Raw genomic sequence first — 14,070 nt, 5'->3', positions numbered from 1 at the left:
TTGGTTTTGCTTCAAGGATTAATTTTATTCTGAACAGGAAATCGATATCATTATAACTGTAGAATAGATAGGGATATTTGATGCTTTTAAAGGTAATTATATCTAATTTTCAAGAAATATGCATGCATTTAGTATCTTAAATGTCATTGAAAGACTCTGGAGGACAAAATCTGGGGGGTTTAACATCTTACAGTTTTAAAAACATGGGGTTTGTCCACTCTATGTCCTGAAAGCCGAAGCTTACAGGCAGACACATGCTCATCAGCCCCTTTTTCTGCCCAGATATACTTGTTAGGGAATACTATTGCAACATTTGGCTCTGTACAAATAATAGCACCTTCAACAACTGTCTCTGTGGTAATACACATACTGCGACACTGTGCTGGGGAGCAGGGGCAGAAAGAGGAATTGGCATTTTTTACATGCAGAAACTGTGTGCCTTCTTTTGTCTTAGCCTGCTGAAAAAGCTGACTGCATATCCAAAAGCCATTATTATAAAATTGAAAAACAAAATAAATTGTGGAAGAGTGTGATTGATATTTTACTCTAATAAAATAATGCTCTGCACTTGGGAAGGTATTTATTACAAAAGAAATATTCTGTGATTATATTGAGCAAATTACATTAAGGTCTTACTTAGCTGAAGTCTTTCAGGAGATTGCAGGGATGAGGCTTGAATGGATAGAGGCCCATGATGGAAACACTGAAACTTCCAGGATGTTGCAGACAATTAAAATAATACCATCTCAGTGACTAATGACATGCTCCCAAGAACTTAGGAAAGAGGTAGCACAGGATGCAGGCTCATTCAAGCAGATGTTTCTTAGCCTGTGCTATATTTAGATCAAGAAAAAAAAATCAGCTGGGTGAAACATTTGCGTGTCAGGGATTCAGAATTTGATTTTCCTCTCCAATTTTAGTTCTGATAAGATGTGAAGAGTAGATGAAAAGAGCAGAATAGTCTCCTTCTGTGACTGGATCGAGTTATTTATACTGTTTTCTCACTGTACGTTAGAGCTGTCTTGCTGTTGGATAAAGTTCTTACTGAGGTCACAGGACTCAGTGGTTTGTTCAGGGATCTTCATGCTGCTGCTTTTTCAGAGAATAGAAAAAAACATGCCTGGAAGTTGCTCAAAAGTTCACATCGAGAGAAAGTTAATAGTTAGTGACGAGTTTGTTTGTGGTTTTTTTCCCCACTGGATTTTTGTTGCCACGCTCTCTTTTATGGAATAACGCGTTTCCTCAGAAAATCATTGCACTGTAAAATCTGTAGTTCTGCACTGCTGAACGTGTATGGGTAAGCTCCAGTTTCTGTTCACCCCCTGCTGTAAACTGTCCGCTTTCTTTTGACTTTGCTGTGCAACCTTGTACTGTCTTCATCGTTAGTTTCGTATCCGAAAACAAGGTAATTTCCAGTATATCCAGTGCTCAGTCTGGCTTTAAAGCTGTATACAAGCCACGTGGCTATTGCCACCCATTACGAGTTAAGCTTCTCTCAGTAAATTGCGTGAATTTCTATCCAGCTTTAATAATCTGACAGTTTTGTTCATCTGTGGTGACTTTATTCTAACTCTCGTGTATAAACATCAAGATTATTTTGAGGGGAGGCTGTTTGTCAGAAATTTACTTGGTGCAAAAGTATAAAAAGCTTATTTGGTAATGTATTAGAGTCACTTTTGCTGTGCAAGTGTCGCAGAGCTGTTTAGTCACTTCAGAAATGGCTTAAATTGTTCCACTTTCAACAGCGTATGAATCACTGCTAGGCAAGTAATGCATACTAATTACTCTCCTTCTCTTTCTGCACATTCATAAAAATCTTTTTCCTTCCCGAGCAGTGGGCAATTCAGCTGATGAACTGGGCAAACACGATGTATTTTTGAGCCCTTTGGTGCCATGGGGTGAGGTACCATGCTTACAGTCATGCCATGCTGACCAGGCACTACGCCAGGCGACACAACGCGCTGCTGTGCGAGTGCCCATGACTTTCTGCTCTAGGCAGGTGGTGTTGCTTTGAACTGGCCATGCAGAAGGAAAAGTCTGCTCGTTCTGTGTCTCCAGCAGCCAGGGTGAGCTTTAAGGGAAGAATATTCCCACATACAATATATCACCAGTGCAGCACTTTTAAGTTTTCTTGTTCCCGCCAGGTCCTCTCCACCCAATTACAGAAGTGGCTGGAGCATGTATGAAGAAATGTAGAGGTGAGGTGTCCCTTGTACGGGTGTGACACAACCCAGCTGCAAAAGACATATTGGAAAAATTGAAGTGGTTCTTAGACCTGCCTTGAGCCACAGTGCAGGTGCTTGTAGGGGAGCCAAGGGACAAAATTGATATGATCCAATAGACTCAAAATGGCTTTAATTCCAGTTTCTCTGTAATAAATATCTCTGAAAATTGGGTCTTTTATAGACAGTGCAATAAGCGTGAGGTGGAGCTCTTCCAGCTAGCACCAAACACGACATCTGCAGCCAACAACAAACTGTTACTCTCAAATGAATATACTTGCACAGTTGCAAGCTGCCTGGTTGTGGGTACACACCAGCTCACTTGGAAGGTCTCTAATATGGTGTCCTATTATGATGGTTCAGACGTAAGCTTCATAAACTGATAGAGGAATAAAACCATGTCCGCTGGGCGTTGAAACCTGAGTAAAGTTTTCAGGTTGTATTATCGGGCTTCTTGCTCTTAAGTTTCATTTGTCTCGAAGTGAAATTTGCATTCTAAGTATGCATTTGGGAAAAAAAAAGCACATTTGGATGCTGCTTTGGGTTATGCTTCAATGAATGTTGACGAGTGCTTTTGACCCACTTGCTAAGTTCTATTGATTTGTGCTCTCTTTAATAAGAAAGACTGCTGTGGCTTGAGCTTGTGGTGTTTACGGCTATGGAGTTGCATTCAGATCTGTGACAGGCATTGTCTCTGAAGCATATGAGTTGTCAGAATAACAGTGTGTATGAATAGGCAGTTCCGTTTGGAGAGGGAGTAGTGGATTTGTAGAAAAGGGTCTGGTTAAATGTCATTCATTCTTCACAATTTCTGAAGATTTAGCTTATAGCCTGGTTAACTCAAAACCTGCCTCAGGAGGCATGTAAGGCTCTAAGATATAAAAACTAGTATTTGGTTTTAAAATAAAGCTTTAAAGGAATTAATTAATCAAGATCTAGAATCTTTAATTGAATTTTCTATTTTAATGTAGCTTTATTGGTAGTTAGGAAACCTTTATGATCAGAACATTATACAAACGGCAGCATGAAGTGAGTATTTGTGTAGAGAATGTTAAGCAAAGGAATAAAGAAAACATTCATTTTTCTGTCTTTTGAAATTAAGCCAGTTTTGATGCTTACTGTCTGTGTTTTAACTGTGTTAACCTTTCAAATTAGATTCAAAGTTAATAAAGCCTATTTGTATCTCTAAAACATATAAAGGCAGGGATTAAAATGTAGTCAAAAGACCTTAATGCTTCCAATCAGACCAGAGTTATTCTTTCAGCATAAAACCCAAACTTTAATCCTTGTTCGTGGAATCGCAGCATTTGGGATGTGATGGTAGAACAGAGCGGAGAAACGGGGTTTGGGAGAGCGGCCGTTTCGTTGCGCCGTTAGTGCCGCTCACCGGAGCGTGGCCGGAGCCAGCCCTGCTCCCTCTCTTGGAGCAGTGTTTTCATCGGTTGCGCAATAGGTGGCTGATGGTTTGTTGATGAGTAATTTTCACCCGGAGTTTAGGATGCGACAGCTCGCCTCATGAAATTGTGGAAAAGGAAGACGGTAGGGTCCAAGTGAGCAGCAGCGATACCTAGCTAGTGTGTACCAAGAGGTTTTTCCATGAGCTGCAGTGCGTGGGCAGTTACGAATAGGAATACGTTCACGTATTGAGTAGCGGGGGGAAACGTTGAATTAACTGGTGGAATCGCTTGCGATGATTTTTGTTGTGATAGAGTGAAATTGAGATCGAGAGGGTAAACACCATAGCTGTAGAGATCGTGATAGAGAAACAGCTTGTCACATCTGATTTCTCTCTGTATTTTGTTTTCTGAAATGCGCTTTTCTTTTTCCTTTTTCTGAAGGCCACTGAAAAGCGTTATGTTATCTGTGTGCATGTGTCAGCCTGGCAGTGTAAATTTGATGGTGGCTACAATACATCTCCCTTCCTTCCTTCCTTCCTTTCTTCCTCCCTTCTCCAGGGGAGTGTTACCATAGCATTTCCCTCCCAGGGACTCTCTCGCAGAGCTGCAGATGGGATTCTCGCTATGAACTCTGTGCTGCTCAGTCGGATACACTCAGTACTGTAGAAGGAAAATGGGAAAGAAAGGGTGACTTAGCAACACGGATAAAGCTTTCCTGGTATGTCCAAGAAGCAAAAACCTTATTTGAAACAAAGGCTCGCTTTTATTAAATTGAGGATGACATTCTTCTATGAAGAGAAACAAATCCTGTTTCTCCCCCCCAACCTCAGTCTGTTTTCTCTTGTCCAGCAGGGAGATTGGTTTGAAATAGTGACTTCCTGATCCTGAGGCTTACGTTTCTTTCCCCCCCCCCTCCTTTAGCTGTGGACATGGCTTGAAGAGTTACAGAAAGAACTGCTTGATGATGTCTATGCTGAGTCTGTGGAGGCTGTCCAAGATCTGATTAAACGTTTTGGTCAACAACAACAGACCACTCTGCAGGTTACAGTCAACGTCATAAAAGAAGGCGAAGATCTTATACAGCAACTAAGGTAAAACAAATTTTTATTTAAATCTCTTCTGGTGTATGTGTGATACTCTGTGAAGCTATTTCTGTTCTGAGGGTAGGGATGATGACTACGGGATACAACCTATAAATAAAACTTGTAAATATTAGGACTACAATGATGTTTCGTGCTGTACTGGTGATCTCTAACCCTCTGTTTACAGGAAGCTCAGCTTATAAACAGTACCTCCACAAGTAGGAGATTGTGTTTACATAAGCTACCTTTGTGATAGGAGCAATGGCGTCTCTTTGTAGTCTGACATGCAGGGCTCCACAGTGTTTCGAGTTCTGAGCAGCAGCCTTTCTATAAAGAGACGCTTGAAATTGTTTGCGGACTGATAAGTAACTTTATTGTAGTAAAGACCATCAGTTTGCAATCCATTTCATTCAGTAACAGTCTAAATAAATTTGGGCCCCAACTGCCCAGGTACATGTGCCCTTTGCTGCAGCAGCTGATATTATCAGATTTGAATTTGCAGGTATTATACTAAGGTTAAAAGATTAGGTAATTTTTCTTATTATCTAATTTTGATTTATTTTTTTTTCATTGCCGAGAAGGTTCGGTAAAGCAAATAGTTATCATATTCCACTTCCTTTTCACAATATAAGGGTTTGTCTCTGGTTTTCAATTTTATTCTTCCTGTAAACAGAATGTCCTTAAGTGTTGAATTAGTCAAAAATGAAAGTAATCTAATTTCCTAATGCTTTTTCAAGTACTGAAACATAATTTGGACTTTTATTAACAAAGATGTACAGACTTAGCTTTCATGTAATATGACTTGCACTGACCTTATCTGAAAGTGTCTTACATTTTGTGGTCATGTATAGCCTCCAAATTGTATGTTGTTTGGTTTTTTTTTTAATAACACTCCCTTTTTTTTCCTCCTCCACTCCCTCTTCCCCTTCTCTCTACTTTGAATAGGGATTCTGCCATTTCTAGTAACAAGACCCCGCATAACAGCTCAATCAACCACATAGAGACAGTCCTGCAGCAGCTGGATGAGGCCCAATCTCAGATGGAGGAGCTTTTTCAAGAACGCAAGATCAAGCTTGAGCTGTTTCTGCAGCTCCGCATATTTGAACGAGATGCAATAGATGTGAGTGTCCGCTCTTGGAGTTGCACTGCACTTCTCCTGTCATGTAGGAATGTTTATGCTGAGATGGTTGTGTAGGTGCATTGGCATGTGGCTCAAATGACCGATAGACTTCGTTCTTACCTGAACCAAGACTTTTGTCTTGTATGTGAGAGTGTCAGGCGAGTGCAGAGCTGAGCTTTTTGATATTAACTCCAGCTTTGATTGGCTCCCAGTGTGTCTTTAAGCATCTTGTAAAATCATAACGTACCAGTTGCTTCATCTGGTAAGTTTAGTTTGAATACCAAGCTACCTTGATACAACCAGTATGCTTACGGTTAGTCTTAATAAGACTTGCATGATGGTTTAGTACAAACCCTCTAAACTGTCGCTTTGTAGCAACACCCCTCTCCTCTTTTTTTCCCAATTCAGCAGTCTTTTTTCAGTTGACATCTACAAGTGGTGTTTGGAATTCTGTTTTAATCTTTGGGCATGTTTTATGGGCTGTCTTTTTTTTTAAATAAGATTCTCTTCCACCTCTGAAAATAACACAAAAGCAATTGTAGTGCCACACTGCTGCAAAACTTCTAGAAGTTTTGATGATATCCAAATCTTGGAGGAGAGTGACAGCTTATCAGCTGACGAGTTTCTATTTGTGTGCAGGGACATGCAAACAGACAGACATGAAACTTCACATGGCACTTAAGTGAATAGAATTGAGTTATAAAATTTCAGCTAACTTGATCATATGACTTCTGTAAAACCACTAGTGCTGTACACAGTGACTGAAACTGAGTTGGTGCATCAGAAGGTTCAAGGTTATCCGTTGGTGAATGATCCTGTTTTAGTATACAAATGCTTTGTCTTGAGACTCTGGAAACCAAGAGTTACAGTGATAATTTTACCCCTTTACTGGTACGTAGTAAAAGCTGCAACGATTGGCTAGGTGCAAATGGTGTAAGGGCAAAAAGGCAGTTGGCAGACTGGTTAGCTTCCCAGTTTTGGTGTTTTATTTTTGGGGGTTTTTTTAAATCAGCTTTAGATGTCATTGCTGAAGTCTAGTTTAGCTAAGCACGTTGTTACGAGTGATGCAGGAGTAGGCAGACACAGTTCCTTGATCCATGCCCATAGAGGAAGTGAGAGTGTGTGCTCTACAGTAATAACAACTCTGGGGCAGAGGAAGACTAAGAAGGTTCTCTATTTTGCAATTCACACTGAGGTGATGAAACTAGTCTGCAAGGAGTTTGCTGCTTCAATTATGTGAGAGTAGCTGTCTTGAGTATGCAAGGGAAAAAGGCTTGACAGAATTGTGATTGTAATAGTTTGGTGTTTGTGGTGTAATAGACTGGTGTTTGGGGAGGAACACAGAAGGTATCCCTTTTTATAAGGATTGTCAACAATTTTACAGTCTCTGCAGAAACGCTCTGTGGTGCTCGATAGGGTCTGTGTGATGTTCTCAGAACACTTTTATTGAGGAAATGGCAGCCATGGGGGTCAAGGCGTACACCAAGAAAATTAATGGAAGAATTAAGTTAAAGGTTTGAGTGAAGTTCGTGATTAAGGTGATTGCTCTCTACTGTGGGTTACCTAAAACAGTATTCTATGATAGCAGAAGGCTGGTTGCAGGAGCCCTGCTTTGCAGATGTGTTCTAGTCCTTCAGTACAGGATAGCATCTGTGTAGATAATCGTATTTCTGTGTATGTTGTTTGGTGATGACCATAGGATTTTGCAGGGGAAAGCTGCATATCCTAACTTAACAGACCTTGCTTTTTCCGAAGCTGACACTTGGCACACTTTGGCACGTAAAACGTAAAGCAAAGTACCAACTACCTTGTTGAAAGAGCTGGTGTATTTTGTTTATATGTCTTGGAAACAAAAATCATGCCGATTGAAGATGGCTGAGGAGCCCTCCAGGGGACAAAATGACCCTGGCTGCAGAGCGTCTTCAGCAAAACGTTTGTTGCTTTGCTCTCTCTGTACCGTGTCCTCTCTCTGCTTCCTCAGCAAAGCATGCTTCTCTTTTCCCTCTCCCTGAAGGCACACATCTGTTCGGAAACTTCCGGGAAGAAAATGCAGAGATGAGTTCCAGGTCAGTTGTTTGAAAGCAGAAGCTCAGCTGAAGTAACACGATAGTGAGGAGGAGCCAGATGCCAGCTAGGAACTTTCAGACCTTGTTTTGACCTCCTCCTTTGTCCCGGATTTTGTGTGACTGGCCCAGTCAGTTCAGACTTGGCTGTAGGGGCAGTTCATTCGGGGGAGCATCCTGTGAGGACAGTTTTTCTGGAAGGCGAGCAGCGTTTCTCATTTGTCTTACTGCTTGAAAAATAATACAGACTAAAGTGGACAAAGGATTCCCTTAGCACTGCAGGATCACTCCGTGCAGCTGTGCTTCTGGGGACAGTGGTGAGATTTCCTGGCAGGGTTAGTCCTTCTTGTCCTTATTCATCCCTTATTATTTGCTGGCAAAATACTCCGTTTCTTTTAGTTGCTGTCTTTTATCCTACAACTTTTCAGGTTCTCCTACTCTTCCGAAATTCCTTTAACTGCAGCAGTGTTTCTGTTTTGCCTCTTGCTCTTGGCATATAAACTTGACCATCTTTATCCTTGGTAGGATTTTAAGTGCCATTGGTTGTGAGCTATTTTAAGGGCTCTGTTATGAACGCCTGTATTAACTAAAGGCAAGAAGGAGCAAAATGTACATGAAGAGTCTCTTGCTCTCTTGCTAGGGTGATTAGTAGCATAGGGAAGATGTGTACAGACCTAGCCAGTGAGAAGGTAACACTGGTGGCAAGGTGCGCAGCCTGAAATGTCTGTCTCTCATCTGTGCCTGTGCATTTTTGCCTGTCTGTGACTTAAATACCTCCAGGCCTATGTCAGGGCTCCACACAATGCATACCACACACTTTTCGACTCGAAGCTTTATCTCAATTCTATTTTTGGACCGTACTTACAAGATGCCTGTTAAGTCATACAGCTGAAAAGGCAAGGATGCAAAGTGCTGGATCACAGAGACCTAACTCTTCTCCCTTTCCCATCTTCTCTTTTTCTTTCTCCCCAGCACATAATTTTTTCCGGGTTCTGGTTAGCACTCAGTTGGTACAAAGAATGCTAGTTAGACCCTTCTGAGAAGAGACCTGTGGTTCTTTATTTCCTTCCCACTCAGTTCGAAAGAGTTGTCATCCCTTCTGTGTTGCACCCTGCCTTGTGTCCTGTCAGTGTTACCTTTACATTTGTTAAAACCCAGGAATGTCAGGCAGCTCAGACTCTGCACTAGGAACTTCCTGAACACATGCTATGGTAAGTAGTTACCCGGTGTTTGTTCCAAGTTGTCCATTTCCTGAGAGTGGTATTAATTTGTGATTCAGTCACTTTAGATGTCTATTAGTCATTCAGCTTTGCTCTGTTTGTTTAATTCTAATTGTCTTGACAAAACTTTAAAAATAAAATAGGAGTCCGCTCACTCTAAAAGCGTTGCTTGTAAAGCACAACTTCAGGGAAGCCCTGAAAAGTGTGGGCAGAGTTTGCTTAATGCATGTTAGTTTTGGTTTAACTCTGCCATCAGTGCGTTTCGGATTTGCACGGTGGGTGCAGTGCCTGAAATAGATCACCTTGAGCCACTCAGTTACTGCTGAAAAAAATGTAAGGATTACTGCCCTTGTTAGGAACCCCAGCTGGGATGTGCACTGGCTTCTTATCTTTTGAATGAATGTGGGACCATGCTGGCATTATTTATTTATTTGAATTGTGGGCTTCCTGGCGTTTTGAAGGGGACAGGGAATGTCTTGCTCTTGTACAGAGTGTTTCAGACTGCTTTCAACGATGTGTGGGCCATGATGTTAACCTCAGGGTTGCGTGAAATAACATGCTATATAATAAGTTACAATTCTTGCTGTTGTTGGTTATTGTTCTTGGAGGTGGTATCACTGAAACCTCTTGGCTGAGGTGACACGTGGTGTTGACCTCTTCAAACTACCAGTTGTTCGTATCAGGTACAGTGAATCGCAGGGCAGTCTGAGAGGACACAGTGACTGCTTAAACCATTCCATTATTATAAAAATACTGACACTTAGCCACAGCAATCTTCCATTGTGAGCGCATGGTATTTATTACTTTATTTCCACTCAGTTTGACAGTAAGAGAAGTAAGGTTTTGGCATCTGTTCTGAAGGGAGACGTTCTGGCTTTGTTTTTATAAATAACAGTAGCACAAATATGCCACATTAAATCTTAATCCCCTTTTAATTGTGTTCAGGAGGATGGCGAATGGTGGTGTTTTGATGGTGGAGTTCCACAACCCTCTTTAACTGTAGTTAGACTTCATCAGACTGAAAAATCTGAGCATTACTTCTTGAGAATATCTTACAAATGTTATTAACTGAACTAGATGAAAATAAGATGGTAAATCTGATTTGTGAGACTTTCCATAGTGCAGTGGGTGGTTTGAAGAAACAAGTGCTAGATGACCTCCACCGCTTTTAGCAGTGAATGAACAGGGAGCTGTGAAGATGAGCTGGGAAGAGCAGGTCTGAGGTGCTTGAGAGCAGAAAAGAGGGTTAGCTGGAAGTAAGCAGTTTCTCAGACTGGATTGTCAGGAAAACTTGAAGTTTGTGAAATATTTTTAGATCAGTAGGAGATGAAAAACAGAGAGAGGTGATGAGACATGTTGGGCATGGACTGAGGAAAAGGAAAATAAAAGGAAGTTGTGAAGGATTTTGTGGGAGTGGAAGCCTGCAAGTGTGTCAAGAGGGGGACCACTCATAATGCATAAATAGATTGTGTGGTGTTTAGAGCACACAGAAGAGAGATGAGAGATGTTTTAAACAGTGACTAAAAGCCTTGTCCTGTGCATCTTCCTGCATCCCTTGTCCATCAACTCTTCTCTTTTCAGTGTTACCCCTGAAACATAAGTTTCTGCCTGTTTTCACTTGGGTAGAGCTAGCTGATCAGGATTAGGGAGTGCAAAATAGCTACCTTAATTGTTTGGCATCTCCTGTCATGGCATGAGGAAAAACTTGAATACTTAGCACATCAAGTAAAACTTTTGCAGAACACTTTTAAAACTCACTGGTGCCACAGTTTTTAAAAGAATTGCTTGATGTGTCCCCTTTTCATGGTGCCATGTGAGCAGAATGGAAACAAGCCTTCAAGAAAGGTCGTAGCTGACTACAGAAACTTTATACAGATTATTTAACTTTGCTTTCTCCTCAATTCTGTTTTTTGTATGAGGCTTGTTTTCCTGGAATTTCTCATGTAGTTTAACTGTCAAGGTAAATTAACGGTTCTGATTAACCGCTGTGTAGTGGCATATTCCATTTGCTGACAACAAATGACTTTGTTTAAATATTTATGCAGTCAGCTATTTTGTTGCTAATGCCCGTTTAGTCAGATTCTTTTTGCTGTGTCTGGCTGCATATATAGGTGTTTTCCTGTCATTTAGCACCATTCACATCAGTTTGTCCTACTCCAGAAATCATAGAACTCTGGAGCTAAGCCATACTTGGTTCTTGAGATCTATAATTTTGCTTTTCCAATGAACTGCAGTAGTTTGTGGCAAAACTCTGCTGAAAATTCTGAAAAAAAAAAAATGTTACAAGCTTGAGGGATTAAGTATGTCAGACAGACTTGTTTGTAGTAACGGATGCATCAAACCTGTGCCATAAGAACTCAATCCAGTTTGATAAATGAGGACTTAAAAACAATTCTGTGTTCTTACTGAAGGGAATATTTTAAATACCAGACAGGTTTTGCTGTATAATTTGGAAAATGCGCTTGTGTGAACAAAGTGGACTTATTGTTGTGATACCTGTGTTAAAACAAAATACTTTCTTAGCTACCCTTCTTTGGGCATCTTATGACTGAGAGTAAAATTCAGAATTAAAGTGTAAAATGAAGTGTGATGAATGTGTAAGCTGAATGATTTCAGCAAGCAAATTTAGCTCTGACATTGCAGTAACACTGTAATAAAGTAATACTTTTTCGTTTTGCTCCGTTCACTAAGTGCCCTGCCTTTTGTGACAAGTAGTGCTTCTCAGTTGTCAGGCAGAAGGTGCTCACGGAGCCTGGTGCTTCCTGCTGACAGAAGGATGAAGCTGGCTTTTTTGTAAAAGGGCTCAAGACTGGCATAGCTGAAAGCAAAGCTGGCTCTCATTGTGTGAATTATTACTTGGTGCAGTCTGAAGAGTGGAAAAGATGTTTTAGACCATTATCCTTTAAAAGCGGAGATAAAAACATTTTAACTTCATCTGTTTCACAAGTGATGTGTTGGTGAAGGAGTACCTTACACAGAGCAAGGGTACCCATAGTATTGCAAGCACTGATTGAAGGAGAAATGTAGTAGCTCTCAAAGAGATTCTTCGGGATTGTTTGCCGTAATATTTAAAATCTGTGCTAAAACAGCCTATGTCTGAACCATGTCGAACTTGATGAGTGAAGTCAGTCAACAATGAGCAGCTCAAGTTCCTGACCTCCATCATAAGTGGAACATTGGAAATAAACATAAGTTGTGTAATGGATAATTGAACATTGTCTCCCTCCTTTTTCCCTCAGATAATTTCAGACCTCGAGTCTTGGAATGATGAGCTCTCTCAGCAGATGAATGACTTTGACACTGAAGATCTTACAATAGCAGAACAGAGGCTCCAGCATCATGCAGACAAAGCCCTGACCATGAATAACTTGACCTTTGATGTCATTCACCAAGGGCAGGATCTGCTGCAGTATGTCAATGAAGTGCAGGCATCTGGTAAGAAGGCTTCTTCATGCTATTCTGGGCAGTGGCTTTATAAGAATTATCCAGTTGTCTCTCCATGGGATGTGTGAAAATGACAGAGATTGCGGTTTATTGTAAACCGGAGACGTGGACATGTTTGTGGGTTTTTTTTTTAACTTTATACTCGAATCATTTGATAGTGTTCATGAGAATATACTGCTATTATGGCATGTAATTTTTACCTAAGAGTTGGCAACACCTGAAGATGTTTAGGTTTTAAAGGAAGGGATTTCACTCAAAGTCAGCAAAACTAGAGTAAATATCAGGGAGTTAATTTTACAGTTAATCAAAGCAACGCAGTCCAGCCAAAATTTTCAGCGTTCAGGTAATGTCTTCCTTTTTTGTTTCTTGCACCCTTTCACTTAGTGTGTTTAATTTTATACAGTCACCTAGGGTAAATCTCAGGCTTTTTTTAAAAAAAAACAAACAAACAAACAACTAATACTGCATTTTTAAAGAGTGCAAAAACCTATGCTCTGAGGATTAAGTTGACCTTTGAGAAGGAACTGGAAAAGTTAAGTGTAAAATGGGCAAATTGTCTTTGGAAGACTTGTAAGCCAATTCTAAACAACTGCCTTGATTACAGGTGTTGAGCTGCTTTGTGACAGAGACGTCGACATGGCCACTCGCGTCCAGGATCTGCTGGAGTTCCTCCACGAGAAGCAGCAGGAGCTGGACTTGGCAGCTGAGCAGCACCGCAAGCACCTGGAGCAGTGCGTGCAGCTGCGGCACTTGCAGGCTGAAGTCAAGCAGGTATGTGTGGGATGTGCCCCCTACACCCCACCCCAGAGCCGTTCCGCACCCCTTGGAGAAGTGTGCTCCCCTAAAAAAGGGTGGAAAATTAATTTCTGCTGTATAAAGACTTCCATTTGGAGGGGGGATGAACTTTACATTGAGCACCTAAGGAGCTTCGTCCTCTGTTAGTATTAATTGGCGTTAACAGTCTGTGTTTCTACTGGGATTCAAATCAAGTATTGGAAGTGTAGAGTGATTTGAACTTATGTTAAATAATCCACACTTCTGTCATCTGTATGGTGACTGATGAAAACGTTCAGTGATAACACTGGCCTAATCTACAACGATGATAATACGGTATTAGTGGGGTTCCGCTAATACCAGTCTCCACTTCCAGAAGGAGAATGAAGTTTGGCTTTTCATGGTTGCAATAAAATGGCAAGTTTTGAGGTCCTTAACTGATAAACACCTAAGTTTTGGTGAATTGGGGATGCTGTGGGCAGAACCACTGCAGTAGGTGGAAGTTTAAAAAACAAACAAACAGAACACTAGAAAGGTAAGAGTCTTTTTATCTTGCTCACACTTGGCAGCGATACAGAAGTCTGCTAGTGTCTCTTGTATTAGTATGTCTCATTATGGCTCCCAATGCAACTTGTCCTTTTTCTGTTTGTCATCAGCTCTTACAAAAATTCATCTTCCTCATGAGACTGAATGAGAACTCCCGACTTGCAAAGCAATGTGAAAGGGGTCCGGTTAGCATAGGAGAGGT

The 14,070-nt window shown here is 41.0% G+C and overlaps 1 protein-coding gene across 1 annotated transcript in view; it reads left to right on the top strand.

The window, feature by feature from the left end:
• The window catches only part of TRIO (trio Rho guanine nucleotide exchange factor), a 261,915-nt gene that overhangs the window by 128,628 nt on the left and 119,217 nt on the right, over window positions 1–14,070 (top strand). The window contains exons 12-15 of the mRNA XM_086608471.1: window positions 4,541–4,710; window positions 5,647–5,821; window positions 12,344–12,539; window positions 13,153–13,319. Coding sequence (XP_086464597.1) covers window positions 4,541–4,710; window positions 5,647–5,821; window positions 12,344–12,539; window positions 13,153–13,319 — 708 coding nt within the window. The remainder of the gene's footprint in view (window positions 1–4,540; window positions 4,711–5,646; window positions 5,822–12,343; window positions 12,540–13,152; window positions 13,320–14,070) is intronic.

Source organism: Tauraco erythrolophus, chromosome 3 (genome assembly GCF_009769465.1).
Source record: "Tauraco erythrolophus isolate bTauEry1 chromosome 3, bTauEry1.pri, whole genome shotgun sequence".
Taxonomy (NCBI): Eukaryota; Metazoa; Chordata; class Aves; order Musophagiformes; family Musophagidae; genus Tauraco; species Tauraco erythrolophus.
Note: the sequence above shows the minus strand (reverse complement) of the source record. Positions and strands in the feature narration are given on the sequence as shown.